This window comes from Acomys minous (assembly GCF_964271855.1).
Source record: "Acomys minous genome assembly, chromosome: 5".
Classification (NCBI taxonomy): Eukaryota; Metazoa; Chordata; class Mammalia; order Rodentia; family Muridae; genus Acomys; species Acomys minous.
In genome coordinates, this window is record NC_140494.1 from 20,710,478 (window position 1) to 20,726,821 (window position 16,344).

General features: G+C 38.6%; 1 protein-coding gene across 3 annotated transcripts in view; it reads right to left on the bottom strand.

The window, feature by feature from the left end:
* Positions 1–16,344, bottom strand: part of DNAJC1 (DnaJ heat shock protein family (Hsp40) member C1) — a 178,533-nt gene that overhangs the window by 66,100 nt on the left and 96,089 nt on the right. For all 3 annotated transcript variants that reach the window (XR_014779388.1, XR_014779389.1, XM_084782463.1), the window contains exon 8: positions 6,940–7,103. Coding sequence is in view for 1 of the 3 variants with exons in the window: in XM_084782463.1 (XP_084638589.1) it covers positions 6,940–7,103 (164 nt within the window). In the remaining 2 variants the exon portion in view is untranslated. The remainder of the gene's footprint in view (positions 1–6,939; positions 7,104–16,344) is intronic.

Genomic DNA, 16,344 nt, shown 5'->3' on the forward strand with positions numbered 1-16,344 from the left:
TGGGGAGGCCTGATGGCACTCGGAGGAAGGATAGCAGACTACCAAGAAGAAACTTGATACCCTAGCATCATATTCAAGGGAAGGAGGTCCCTATCAGGCACAGTCATAGGGAAGGGGAATGGGGTGAAAGCGGGAGGGAGGGAGGAATGGGAGGATTCACGGGATGGGATAGCAATTGAAATGTAATATGAATGAATTTATTTTTCAAAACAAACAAACAAACAACAACAACAAAACCAAAACAGCTCAGCACCTCCAGATCCCAGCTATCCCAAAGAAAACAACCCAGAGAACCCAAACACAATCGAAATACAAGAAAATGACCTCAAGTCCTTAGTAAGGAAGATGATAATGGAAGAAATGAGTGAAATCTGTAAACAACTGCAGGAGGATGCAACCAAGTGGGTGGAGGACATAAAAGAGTCATATAGAGGGGCGCTGGGAGAATTGCAGGAAAATACAAACAGACAGATGAAGGAAACCAATAAAACACTTCAAGATCTGAAGACAAAAATGGAACCTATAATAAAGGAACACACAGAAGAAAAATGTGACCGAGAGGCCATAGAGAAGAAAGCAACGAACAATGAGATAGCCTTCTCAAACAGAATCCAGGAAATGGAGGAACAAATTTCAGGACTTGAAGATACAATTGTAAAACTTGAAACAACCATCAAAGAAAATGCTAAATCTGAGAAGTTCCTGACACAGAACATCCAAGAAATCAAGGACACCATGAAAAGAAGAAATCTGAGAATAATAGGCATTGAGGAAAGAGAAGACACCCAACTCCATGGCCTAGAAAATATCTTCAACAAAATCATAGAAGAAAAATTTTCTCAGTCTGAACAAGGAGATGCATATGAACATACAAGAGACCTACAAAACACCAAATAGAATAGACCAGAAAAGAAAATCTTCTCTCCACACAATAATAACACAAAATATACAGAACAAAGAAAAAATATTAAAAGCTGCAAGGGAAAAAGGCAGAGTAACATAAGATGGCAAACCTATCAGAATTACACCCGACTTCTCAGCTGAGACCATGAAAGCCAGAAGGGCCTGGACAGAGGTCCTGCAAACCCTAAGAGACCACAGATGCTTGGCTAGACTACTGTACCCAGCAAAACAATCAATAACCATTGACGGAGAAAACAAAGTATTCCATGACAGAAACTAATTCAAAAAGTACCTATCCACAAATTCAGCATCACAGAAGTTACTAGAAGGAAAACTCCACCGCACAGGGATGAGTTACAACCAAAACTACACAGGAAATTGATAACCACACCATCACAAAAATCATAACCTACAAACTCTCGACTGAAACAAACATCAAAATGAAGGGACTTAACAGTCACTGGTCATTAATATCTCTCAACATCAATGGTCTCAATTTTCCACCAAAAAGACATAGACTAACAGAATGGATGCATAAGCAAGACCCAACATTGTTCTGCATCCAAGAAACACATCTCACCCACAAGGACAGACATTACCTCAGGGTAAAAGACTGGGGAAAAAAAAAAAAACCAAGCTAATGGTCACAAGAAGCAAGCTGGTGTAGCAATTCTAATAGCTAATAAAATAGACTTTCAACCAAGATTAATCAAAAGGGACGAGGAAGGACACTTCATACTCATCAAGGGTAAAATCAAGCAAGATGACATTTCAATTCTGAACATCTATGCTCCAAATACAAGGGCACCCACATTTGTAAAAGAACTATTAACAAAGCTTAAACCACTCATTGATCCCCACACAGTAATAGTGGGAGACTTCAACACCCTACTTTCACTGAAAGAGAAACTAAGCCGAGAAATAACATCACTAACCAACGCCATGAATCAAATGGATCTAACAGATGTTTACAGAACTTTCCACCCAAACACAAAAGACTATACATTCTTCTCAGCACCCCATGGAACCTTCTCCAAATTGATCACATAGTAGGTCACAAAGCAAGTCTCAACAGATACAAGATTGAAATAATACCTTTTATTTTATCAGATCACCATGGTCTAAAGCTGGACTTTAACAACAGAAATAACAAAAACCCTACTCACACGTGGAAACTAAACAACTTTCTACTTAATGATACCTGGGTCAGGGAGGAAATAAAGGAAGAAATAAAGGACTTCCTGAAATTCAATGAAAATGATGAAACAACATACCCAAATTTGTGGGACACATTGAAAGCGGTGCTAAGAGGAAAATTCGTAGCACTAAGTGCCTTTAAAAAGAAATTGGAAACATCCCACATAAGCAACTTAACAACACATCTGGAAGCCCTAGAAAAAAAAAAGAAGCAGAAACACCCAAGAAGAGTAGACGTCTGGAAATAATCAAACTCAGGGCTGAAATCAATAAATTGGAATAAACAAAAAACCAGGAGCTGGTTTTTTGAGAAAATCAACAAGATAGACAAACCGTTAGCCAAACTAACTAAAAGGCAGCGAGATACTATCCAAATCAACAAAATGAGAAATGAAAAGGAAGACATAACAACAGACACGGAAGAAATACAAAGAATCAAAAGATCCTACTTTAAAGGCATATATGCCACAAAATTTGAAAATCTAAGGGAAATGGACAATTTTCTTGATCGATACCACTTGCCAAAATTGAATCAAGATCAGACAAATTAAATAGTCCTATTTCTCCTATAGAAATAGAAGCAATCTTGATAGTCTCCCAACCAAAAAAAAGTCCAGGGCCAGATGGTTTTAGCGCAGAATTCTATCAAACTTTCAAAGAAGAGCTAATACCGACACTCTTCAAGCTACACTAAAAGATAGAAATGGATGGAACATTAGCAAATTCCTTCTATGAGGTCACAGTCACGTTGATAACTAAACCTCACAAAGACCCAACAAAAAAGGATAATTTCTCTTATGAACATAGACGCAAAGATACTCAATAAAATACTCGCAAAACTACTACAAGAACATATCAAAGATATCATTCATCATGACCAGGTAGGCTTCATTCCAGGCCTGCAGGAATGGTTTAATATATGGAAATCCATCAGTATAATCCACCATATAAACAAACTGAAAATAAAAAACCACATGATCATCTCTTTAGATGCAGAAAAAGCATTTGACAAAATCCAATACTCATTCATGTTTAAAGTGTTGGAGAGCTTGGGGATAAAAGGCACATACTTAAACATAATAAAGGCTATATACAGCAACCCAATAGCCAACATCAAATTAAATGGAGAGATACTCAAGGAAATTCCTCTAAAATTGGGGACCAGACAAGGCTGCCCACTCTCTCCATATCTCGTCAATATAGTTCTTGAAGTTCTAGCCAGAGCAATAAGACAACAAAAGGAGATCAAGAGGATCCAAATGGGAAAGGAGGAAGTCAAATTATCCCTATTTGCAGATGATATGATATTATACATAAGTGACCCCCAAAATTCCACCAGGGAGCTCCTACAGCTGATAAACATGTTCAGCAAATTGGCTAGATACAAAATTAACTAAAAAAAAAAATCAGTAGCCTTCCTATATACAAATGACAATCATACAGAGGAAGAAATTAGGAAATCTACACCCTTCACGTTAGCCACAAGCAATATAAAACATCTAGGAGTAACTTTAACCAAGCAAGTGAATGATTTGTTTGAAAAAAACTTTAAGTCCCTGAAGAAAGAGATTGAAGATGACTTGAGATGATGGAAGGATCTCCCTTGTTCGTGGATCAGGAGAATTAACATAGTAAAAATGGCCATCTTACCAAAAGCAATCTACAGATTCAATGCAATCCCTATCAAAATACCTATACAATTTTTTAAAGACATTGAAAGTTCAATTCTGAACTTCATATGGAAAAACAAAAAACCCAGAATAGCTAAAACAATTTTATACAATAAAAGATCCTCAGGAGAAATCTCCATACCTGATCTCAAGTTGTACTATAGAGCAACAGTAATTAAAACAGCATGGTACTGGCACAGCAATAGGCTGATCAATGGAATCGAGTTGAAGACCCAGAAATGAATCCATACACATATAGTCACCTGATTTTTGACAAAGAAGCCAAATCTATTCAAGGGGAAAAGGATAGCATCTTCAACAAATGGTGCTGGTCTAACTGGATGTCTACACGTAGAAAAATGCAATTAGACCCCTATTTGTCACCATGCACAAAACTCAAGTCCAAGTGGATTAAAGACTTCAACATAAAACCAGAGACACTAAATCGGTTAGAAGCAAAAGTGGGGAAGAGCCTGGAAACATTGGCTCAGGAGACAACTTCCTGAACAAAACACCAACAGCCCAGGCCTGAAGGTCAACAATTAACAAATGGGACCTCATGAGACTGAGAAGCTTCTGTAAGGCAGGAGACACTGTCAAAAGAACAAAGCAACAGCCTACAGACTGGGAAAAGATTTTCACCAACTCTACATCTGACAAAGGTCTAATATCCAAAATATATAAAGAACTCAAGAAATTAAACACCACCAAACCAATTAACCCAATTGAGAAATGGGGCTTGGAACTAAACAGAGACTTCTCAACAGAGGAATATCAAATGGCTGAGAAACACTTAAAGAAATCCTCAACCTCCTTAATCATCAGGGAAATGCAAATCAAAACGACTCTGAGATTCCATCTTATACCCATCAGAATGGCTAAGATCAAAAACTGAAGTGACACCACATGCTGGTGAGGATGTGGAGAAAGAGAAACACTCCTTCATTGCTGGTGGGAATGCAAACTAGTACAGCCACTTTGGAAATCTATCTGGTGCTATCTCAGAAAACTGGGAATAGGGCTTCCTCAAAACCCAGCTATTCCACTCCTTGGAGTATACCCAGAAGAAGCTCCAGCACACAACAGGGACATATGCTCTTCCATGTTCATAGCGGCCTTATTCATAATAGCCAGATCATAGAAACAGCCTAAGTGTCCCTCAGTTGAAGAATGAATAAAGAAACTGTGGTATATTTACACTGTAGAATACTACTCAGCTATTAAAAACAAGGAATTCCCGAAATTTGTAGACAAATAGATTGAAATGATCATAATGAGTGAGTTTTATCAGAAGCAGAAAGAGTCAAATGGTATATACTCATTTATATCTGGACACTAGCCCAAAGGGCATGTCCCATGAAAATCTTCACTTATCAGGAAAGTGTGATGGAGGGGAGGACATCCTCTTGGGACTTTAGGTGAGAGAAATATGGGAGAATAGAGAAATAGAAGGATCCACAGGGTCCTAGAAACCTATAAGAAGAACATTATGACTGGTGGATCTGGGCCCAGGGGTCCTGCTCAAACAATGACACAAGCCAAGGAATATACGTGCAGTAAACATTGAGCCCCGACCCAGATCTAGCCAATGGTCAGAACATTCTCCACAGTTCAGTGGAGAGTGAGGACTGACTTTCACACAAACCTTGGTGACCCATATTCGACCACGTCCCCTGGATGAGGAGGCCTGGTGGCACTCAGAGGAAGGATAGCAGGCTACCAAGAAGAGACTTGATACCCTATGAGCATACACAGGAGGAGGAGGTCCCCCTCAGTCACAGTCATAGGGGCGGGGAGTAGGGGGAAAGCGGGAGGAAGAGATGAATGGGAGGATACAAGGGATGGGATAACTACTGAGATATAAAATGAATGGAATAATTTAAAAAATCTGGAAAAAATAAACAAACTTAACACACACACACACACACACACACACACACACACACACACACTAAAGGCGAGTGCCAGCACCAAAAAGAAAAGAAAAAGAAGTGGCTAAAGCTGCGCGACCCTGTATCTGTTTGGGTCTTCTATTCTGTTCTATTGATCTGCATTTCTGCTTTACGCCAGGACCATGCTGTTTTTAGTACTGTGGCTCTGTAGTATAGCATGAATTCAGATAAAGTGATAACTCTAACAATATCTGTTCAAGACTACTTTGGCTGTGGGGGTCTTACACTTGTGTATGAATTTTAAGATGCTTTTCACTCTGAAGTTATCATTGAGGTTTTTGTTGTGACTGCATCATCTGTATACTGCTGTTGATACGATGGGCACTCTTGCTATATTATTGAGCATGGGCAGTCTTTCTGTCTTCTAGCATCTTCTCTAACTTCTTTCTTTAGTGCTTTAAGGTTCCCATTATAGAGATCTTTCACATCTTTGCTTAGGTTAATTCCAAGGCTTTGTTTTTGTTATTGTCCTTACTGTTTTTTGAGACTGTGGTAAATAGAACTATTCCCATTAGTTAAAAAAAATTTTAATAATATTTATTTATTTAATGTATATGAATGCTCTATCTGCATGTATATCTGCATGCCAGAAGAGGGCATGAGATCCCAGTATCTCATGTGGTTGCTGGGAATTGAATTCAGAACCACTGGAAGAGCAGACTGTGCTCTTAACTACCAAGCCCCTGTTTCCATGATCTATAGCTAAAAAGGCCTACATGAAGAGATCAAAGACACCTCAAATAAGTATCTTAATGATTCACCTTAAGGTCAAGCAGAAATGAGAAAAGCCAAACCACAATAATAGATGGAAAGAAATCATTGAGGGCAGAAATTAATTTCAAAACAAAATAAAAACATAACAAAGAAACAGGTTTGGTTCTTTGAAAATACAAGCAAGATTGGCAAACCCTGAGCAGAACTTAGCAAAAGAAACACAGAAGGACCATATTAGTAAAATTGGAGATGGAAAGAAAACCATTACAACAGATATCAATAAAATTCATAAAACCACTAAATCTTACTTTAAAAAACATATATTCCACTAAGTTGGAAAATCTAAAAGAGATGGGTTGTTTCAACTTTTACAATAACAACAAATACACAAAGCAATCATCAAACACCAAGGGATGAGGCCATAGCTCAATGGTTATGCTTGTCTGGGCTCTAAATTTGATCTCTATCCAGCTCCTCAAATTAATTTTTAAAAGTTTAATTACCTGTTTTTTCTGTGTTCTGTTCCTGTTTTCCAGCCAATCATCCATTTGTTCCTCAATTTCTTCAATAGAAGTTCCATGATCATAAGACTGAATATATGTATTTTCTAAAGGCATGTATACAGGAAATTCTGGTTTTGGTTTTTTAACTTTAACTTTCTTCTGTTCTAAAAAGAATATTTAAAAGAACCAATTATTGAGATTTGTTCAAAATAAAAAGAAATAGAAAATATTGTAACATGGTATTCATAGAGTACATCTTTGAAGAACACTTAAACAGCGTTATTTTATTAAGACAGAATTGCTTTGTTGTAAATAGCTATACCATCTATTGTGCATTGATCACCACATTATTTAAAAACAAACTGAGATGCTGCTAATATGATTATGACATGCTCACACTGTGAGTTTGTATATACCTTTGGTTTTCAAGTAACTTTCTTTAAAACTTATTGTGTCAAACTTTTATTTAGCACAATAGAGAGAGCTCTAATTTACTGTCTCAACTTTTTAAAAGGATTTATTTTTTTATCTATGTGTATATGTATATGTATATGTATATGTATATGTATATGTATATGTATGTGTCTATGTGAATGTGTGTCACATATATGCAGTTGCCCACAGAGGCCAGAAGAGGGTGTCAGATACCCAATAGCTGGAATTACAGGAACCTTGTCAGCTAGGTGGTGACCCTGTCCAACTTGGGTGCTGGGAATTAAAGGTTGGATCCTCTGGAAGTGCAGGAAGCACTTTTAACCACTGAGCCATCTCTACAGCTCTTAGTTTCTTAATCATACCTTTATTGCACACTGCTATATAGTTTTGAACAAGTAACTATTAGAGTATGCATTTTCACATTTGTATAACAAAGCACTTCTCAATAAATGTTATATATTTATATTTTCAACATTTTAGAAAGAAAATCTAATCTGGGAGCATCAGTCAAATGTTTCATAAAAATATTTCCAAGGCTATTCAGAGTGGCACATACTTTTAATCCATAAATTCAGGAGGCAGGGGCAGGCAGATTTCTGTGTGCTAAAGGACAGCAAGGTCTACAAAGTGATAGTTTAACCAGAGCTATGCAGAGACCTGTCTCAAAAAAAAAGAAAAGAAAAAAAGATTCCAGCAATGCAATTATGATGGTGGTTGCAGAGATCAACAAGCAATGTGATATTTATCTCTGTTTGTGACAGCACACCGCTTGATACTCCTACAATGACGAAACTGCCTCGCCTGTCTTCAAGCAATGCCTGGTATGCACTGGACAGTGCTCATTTGTTTTCTTACGGAGTTTCACTCTCAGTAATAACTCTGAGAAGCTGCTCCTTTTTCATCAGCAAACTCTCCTAGCCCCACGAACACATTTTTACCACCTGATATTTGTGTGTGCATGTGGATATTATAATGCCAGTGCAATAAAATCATCAAATATTCTAGAAAAAACCAGACAATCAATAAATCTTTCAGTTCAGAGGGCAAATGATTTAACAATGGATGTCAAAAAGACTGAATACTCTTTTAAAAGAAAACCAGACAAGAATCTTCTAAATATAAAAAATAAATTTCATCTGAAAAAGTGTATTGATTTTTAAAGATGGAATTCCAAAAATCTTACAGAAATTAACTTTAAAATCACATGTGCTATATAAAGAGGAAATCCTAAGCTACATCACAAACCCAAATCCCATAAAGAATACAGACAGGATAAATACCAAGAGACAGCACATTTGGAAAGAGTGTCTGCAAGTCAGATGACAAACAAAAAATTGATAAAGAGCTTATAGAAGGAGATTGTTTTAAACAAGAGGCTACGGAGCCCCAGAGGAAAAGTAAGTAACGGTCATGAGCAGGCAATCCAAATGAATAAATCCACAAGGCCAAGAAACAAAAAAAGAAGCCTATACTTTCAAGTTAAAGAAATGAAAGGTCAAGTAATACCATGTATGATTTAAGATCTATCATGCGGGTATGAGTTTTTAAAAATCTAATAATATATACGTTAGGCAGAGAAAAAGCTCTATTTAAACTGGGGAAGAGGTATAGAAATCTGAATTACTCTATTAAATCCTGTGGGCAAGTAGCCTAAAAAGATATGTTACAATTAAATACGTAAACCTTTTTGGAGCATAATAGAATTTGAATGTTGTTGTGGGCATACAAATCAATGTGTGGATTTTGTGTGTGTTGAAAGAGAGGCTATTTATTGTTTTTATAGACATAACAATTAGCAGTCAATGCCTTATGGGATAGATGACTGGTAAAACTACAAACATAAATATAAAATGTAAAAGACTCTGCAACATAGATCTATTTGTAAATTCAGGTTTCTAAAACCAATGAGTAAATTAGTAAATATTCATTAAATTCTGTTCTTTCGAACCTGCGGACCCATGGACCTGTGCCCACTGCTAAATTTTGTTCTTTTAAAATAATTTTTTAAGTAAGTTTACACCATCTAACATTTGTACTCAGCAAAATCTTATAAACTGAAAGGTATTTTCAAAACTAAATGTCTAGAAAACATGCATGAGTGACCCAAAGACTTGTATTTGCCAAGTAGTCTCAGCACCCCTCCAGTACCCACATACTTAGTACAAGTAGTCTCAGCATCCCTCCAATACCCACATACTTAGTACAAGTAGTCTCAGCACCCCTCCAGTACCCACATACTTAGTACAAGTAGTCTCAGCACCCCTCCAATACCCACATACTTAGTACAAGTAGTCTCAGCACCCCTCCAGTACCCACATACTTAGTACAAGTAGTCTCAGCACCCCTCCAGTACCCACATACTTAGTACAAGTAGTCTCAGCACCCCTCCAGTACCCACATACTTAGTACAAGTAGTCTCAGCACCCCTCCAGTACCCACATACTTAGTACAGGGCATGGACAAGAGCTTTGGACAGAAGAACATCAATTATACTTCACTTAAGAACAACAAACCCAAGATTTATTTTTTTAGCAGCATGGTGGGATTTATTAAGAAAAATTGGCTTAAATAAAAATATGTAATCTCCTGATGCTACTTGTGAGAATCTTACTAAAGTTTCTTTTGATTGTAGGGCTAGAGTGATGTGTCTTAGCAGTTAAGAGCAACTACTGCTTTTCTAAAGGACTTAAGTCTGATTCTCAGAACCTATGTGGTTCAAAACTCTAGCTCTAGGGGCAATGCAACACTTCCTGTTTCTGTGGGCACCTGTAATCACATGTACATATCTACTCACAAACAAACATACATGCACACTATTAAAAATAGTAAAATACTTTTAAAGCATCTCAAGATTTGCAAGTTATCAAAAAGTGAATGTGGACACCAACCCAGCCACAGAACCTTTGACCTACAATCTGTCCTGCCTGCAAAGGATGCTAGGGCAGTGGTGGCACAGGACTCTGGGAATAGCCAATCAATGTCTGATTTAACTTAAGGCATTTCCACAAGAAGGAACCCATGCCTGACACTGCTTGGATGACCAAGAACCAGACACTAGGTAGCTCAGAGACCTAGAGTAAAAGCAAATGCAACTGATCAAAGAAGAAGAAGAAAAAACAAGAAAGAGGGGGGAGGAGGGAAAAGGGAGGGGGAGGAAGAAGAAGAAGAAGGAAAAGGAGGAGGAGACCTAATAAAATGACTCCTAATGATAGTCTGCTGTACTTACACATTTGAGCCTCACCCTAGCAGTGTGGGAACAGATACAGACACCCACAGGCAGACATTCTGTGGAGATAGTATAAATGGGATGTCTCTATCAAATCCCTCCCCTCAGAGCTCAGGAAATTCTGAAGAAGAGGAGGTGTAAAAATTTTAAAGAGTCAGAGGGTATGGAGGACATGGGAGAACATGGCCCTCTAAGGTAACTAAGCAAGGCACATATGAGCTCACAGAAACTGAAGCAACAAGCACAGGCCTACAGGAGTCTGCATCAGGTCCTCTGAGGGTATACTATAGGTTTCAGCTTAGCATTTCTATAAAACTCCTGACTGAGAATGAACGGGTCTCTGACTCTTGTGCCTGCTTTAGGGACTTTTCCTTCTGTTGGGCTGCCACATCCCACTTCAATATTAAAGTTTGGGCCTCATCTCATTTTATTTTGACATGTTTGGTTGCTATCTCTTAGATTTGTTCTCTTCTAATGAGAGACAGAGAGTGGATTTGGAAGGGAGATAAGGTGAGAAGGAACTTGGAAGAGTGGAAGGAGGGAAAACTATAATCAGGATATATTATATGAAAAAAGAACCTATTTTCAATTAAAAAACCATTTATACTTTAATGCTATCTAAGCTTCAAAAAAGCAAATTAAAATTAACATCAACCAATAAACCAAGCAAACTAAAATTCAAACAACTAAACAAATAGTAAACAAACCCAAAAAACAAAGTTTACACTTTTGATTCATTAAATATGTAGTGAATGAAGAGAAATGGTTATTTTTCAAAAGAAAAATGTACTCAGTAACATTATCAATGCATTAATACCTTAAGAGATCCCATCTAAACAAAATAAAAAGGAGTTTGGGGTTCAAGAGAAACAGGAAGGAAAAACCCATAATATGTGGCTGAAGATGTAGGTAAGTGATACAGCACTTGCCTAAAAATGTACAAGGTCTTGGGTTCAATCTCCCACATCACAAAAATAACAAAACTTCCAACATAAGAAGTTTACTTATTACAGACCAGGATTCTTAAATTAGAAAAGTTTTATAGTGTTTACTTTAAAAAAAGTTTTTATTTATTTAATACGTATACAGTGCTCTACCCACATGTATGCCTGCACACCAGAAGAGGGCACCAGATCTCATTAAAGATGGTTGTGAGCCACCATGTGGGTCCTGGAAACTGAACTCAGGACCTTTGAAGAGCAGCCAGTGCTACTAACCGCTGAGCCATCTCTCCAGCCCCTCAAATTGGAAATCTTACGAATCAGTTACTTGATCAGTTATTTTCTGACTCAAAGTATGAAGGTGTTTGTCAATAATGATTTGAATTCTTTGGCCATGAACTGTACCCTAGCAGTGTAGTAAACAGTGGATCACAGCACCCTAAAATATGCCTTTCTGGCAGACCCAGAATTTCTCCAATGATCAGACAAAAACCACTCTGTTTCATGAAAACGAGACACACCAAACCAAACCAAACTACAGGCAAATCCTCTTCCCCGACATAGAAAATGATGATGGGAAGTACCAGAGCACCATCCTTCCCCGGGGTGGTAGAAGAAAGGCTGAGAGGTAATGAGGGTCACAGGTCATCTGTGTGCTTCATGCAGACTGTGCTGACAACTTGTACTTCCTGACTATCTGGCAATATAAAGGTGTCTCTACCCTCCCTGAAACCAAGCAGAAAATCAGTAGTTTGGGTAGTGACATTCTCATACAATACTAGTGGGTAGCAATGGGGAACAGCAGGCACTCATGCTCCACCAAGGCAGGGTGTTTTCAGTAGAGACCTGGTGACAAGCAGAAAAACACCAGGTCCCACCTGTATACTTATATCTACCGTCTTCCTCCACTATAACATACCTTAACTTTATAATAAAAGGCAAAGGAACTGGAAGAGCTAATACGGTTTTTGGGGACAAAAAAGTGCCAATAATCGCTTGATCCAATTTAACAACTTTCATGGCCACATAATGAAGATATCATCATGGCCAAGGGAAAAATATAGACAAGTGTAAAAGCATACTTTTTCTATGGTACAGTTCATGACCAAAAAGTTTCAGATCTGTATCAAAGGCAGAGGAATTTCCATTTAAAACAAAACAAAAATCAAAAGTGCTGAAGCCAGGCATGGCAGTTTCCAGCATCAAGGCAGGACAGGCAATCTGTGAGCTGGAGGCCAGTCTGGTGAGTTCCAGGCCAGCGAGAGTTACATAGTAAGACACGGCGTGGGAAAAACAAAACCGTAGAAGGTGAACGCTAACGGGCTCTCAAGGCAATGTGCCATACTGCTTGGACTGTACACTAAGCCTAAAGAGCTGTAAGAAAATGAGTGCGCAGGCTGTGGCAGTGTTACTAAAACTGTATTTCAAATGAAGAAGTGTGCTGAGGGCATTTCCTTAAAATTAAGTGTCTTTTGGGGGGCAGATGCTTTATCTCAGTGGCTAAAGCACTTGTAGCTCTTGCAGAGAAGTCAGCTCTGATTTCCAGGACCCACATGGCAAATCACAACAGTGTGTACTCCAGTTCTAAAAGATCTGATGCCTGAAAAGATAAAGTATAATTTGAGGGGCCTTTTCTAATCGCCCATTCTAGCTCCCAAATAGCGAGACAGAGACCTATAGATATACTCAACGAGCTTTAAGCACTAAAACTGGGCCGGTAATGATCTATTCTAACCCATCTATGCTAGTCTTGCTATTTCCCAGCCACATGCCCTGAATTACTTGCCATATTGATTCTGCCTGGGTTGCTTCTGCTCCATAGTCCTCATGGCCACATTCTTCCTCTTGCTCTTCTTTTTCTTTTCTCTCTCCCTACCTTGTAGTCCCTCCTTGAGACTCCCAAGACTGGGAATATACCACCAGACTTCCCACCTCCTCTGCCCACTAATTGGTTGCTCAGCTTCTTTATTAACCAATCAGAGATAATTGAGGAGCAATGTTTACACAACATTGATCAATGGTCATGACAATGCCCATATCCAGAATGCAACTAGATTTTGAGGTACAGAATTCAACAGCTGAATATACAGCATGCCAGACCTATTCCCAGCTGTAGGCTCAATTTCCTTAACCAATATATTTTATTAACAACTTAGTGACTGAGCATACGTCCCTTATAACCCGACTAACCAAAACAATAGGAAATGAGGATTAATGGACACAATAACAAAACCTTAAGGATATCAGTTCCAAGGAACGATTCTCTGGGTGTGAGCCGCAGGATTTCTTCTGCTGGAACCTGGGGTAACCAGAATCCAGAAAGAACCTCAGCAGGAGCCGGAGTCCCGAAGCCTTCCCTCGAGCGGTTCTCTCTAGGAGCGTCTTGAAGTGCAGCCATGAACAGCCAAAACTATCCCAAGTCTCCAAAAAGCCCCCGCCTCCAGTTCTGGGCTCATTTATATATCTCCTCCCAGAGTCTGTTCACGGGATCTTTTCAGCTGGCAACAATCAAGCTCCTGCAGGAGGGGTTGCTCTTCTAGTGAATTACCCTCACCTGTTCTCTCACAAGACCATTCTGATCCTACACTTGGAATCCTCAAAAACAGGTTTATCTCTCCTTCACCCAACAGATTTCCTCTTCAGCCCCTCAATGAGCCCTGCAACCACATACGTGCATGCAGGCAAATCACCCATACATATAAAATAAAAATAGATCCTACTAAAATAAGTATCCATTGGAGAAATCTTATTAAAAAAAAAACTGTCAGTATCTACCTGGAAATAAAAGTTGGTATTTATTACAAACTGACTAGTTTTATGTCTGTAGAGAGGAAGACTCAGTCTTCTTCAGAGTAAAGCCCCTGCTAGGTTCTCTAATCCAAGTGAGCAGCCCTAATCACACTGATCATGACTAGCACCACAGGAACTTAGCAGGTTGTACTGGTATATACTATGTGGGGAGCTAGAGATGGTTCAACAGGTGAGAGCACCTGCTGTTCTTCCAGAGGACTCGGGTTTCATTCCAGATACCCCATGGTGGCTTACGGCCTTTGTTACCCACATACATAATAAATATTGTAGAATCATTTGTGTATGTGTGCCTATCAATAGTAGTTAAAGAGAGGACATGAACTTGAGAGGGAGTTAAGGAGACATAAGAGAGGGAAAGAAGACGGAGTAGAAATGATGTTAATACAGTACTCATGTGTGGAATTCTTAAAAAATTAAATTTAAAAAATTACCCTTTTAGATTTCCCCTTGTGCAATACCATGCTAGTAAGACCACCACAGCCTGAAAGTTAATTCTGGTGCTGCCCTCCACACTTTGTGTACCATCTAAGTAGTAAGGCAGATAGATTGGCTAAAGGGCAGATTAATAGTTAGGCCTTGAAAAACTGGTAGTATAAAATAACTCTTGCTAATCTATACCAGATGCACTTAATCAAGTAGATGAAAATATTATTATGAACAGAGTACTCAAATGTTCATCTTTAAAATTAAGAAAGATAGGGCATATAAAACACTGGGGAATCTGGGACATTCATGTATTAATTCTAAACTATACAATGCACAAAACTATAACGAAGCTAACAAAATTAAAGATTCCTTGCATATAACAATTAGAGTCTACATTTAAAAATACATGACAGTTTTTGACTCTGCTAACAGTGAGTGCAACTGCTCTTTACTGGCCCTAAATAATGATAGTCTTACCTTTACCAATAAACCACTGACATGAAAACACAAGACAGTTCTATCACATAAGCCTCATAAGAGCTCCAGGCTAGTTAGTGATGGATTGCCAAGTGTTTTACAAGGCTGTTTACTACTTTGACAGAACTTCCACATGTTTGTCGATTTAAAAATTTGCATTTCTGTCTTCTCTTATCAGGAAAGTGGGACGGAGGGGAGGACATCCTCTTGGGTCTTTAGGCGAGAGAAGTATGGGAGAACAGAGAAATAGAAGGATCCAGAGGGTCCTAGAAACCTACAAGAAGAACATTATGACTGGTGGATCTGGGCTCAGGGGTCCTGCTCAAACTATGACACCAGCCAAGGACTATACGTGCAGTAAACATCGAACCCCGACCCAGATCTAGTCAATGGTCAGGACATTCTCCACAGTTCAGTGGAGAGTGGGGTATGACTTTCACACAAACCCTGGTGCCCCATATTCGACCACGTCCCCTGGATGGGGAGGCCTGGTGGCACTCAGAGGAAGGATAGCAGGCTACCAAGAAGGGACTTGATACCCTATGAGCATACACAGGAGGAGGAGGTCCCCCTCAGTCACAGTTATAGGGGAGGGGAGTAGGGGGAAAGTGGGAGGGAGGGAGAAATGGGAGGATACAAGGGATGGGATAACTATTGAGATGTAAATGAATGAACTAATAAAAAAAGTTTTAAAAATTGCATTTCTTTAAATGATTTTTTTAAGTAGCAGAATAAGAAAAAAAAATTTAAAGCTGAGAATTTTATGTTGTTGGTTTTTTGTTTGTTTGTTTGTTTTCAAGACAGGGTTTCTCTGTATAGCCTCAGATACCAAGGACTATCACTGTAAACCAAGCTGGCCTCGAACTCAGAGATCTATCTGCCTCTGCCTCCCTGAATCCTGGGATTACAAGCATGCACCACTGTGCTTGGCTTAAATTTGAGAATTTTAACAGAACAGAATTTTTAAGTCTTTAAAAAATTTCTGAAATATGGCTACAAACCTCCAATGTAGATTTCACATTGCGATAAACACCTAATGTTTAACCCCAGTTTTCACAAGGGGTTTCATATGTTCTTTTCTTTCTTTTG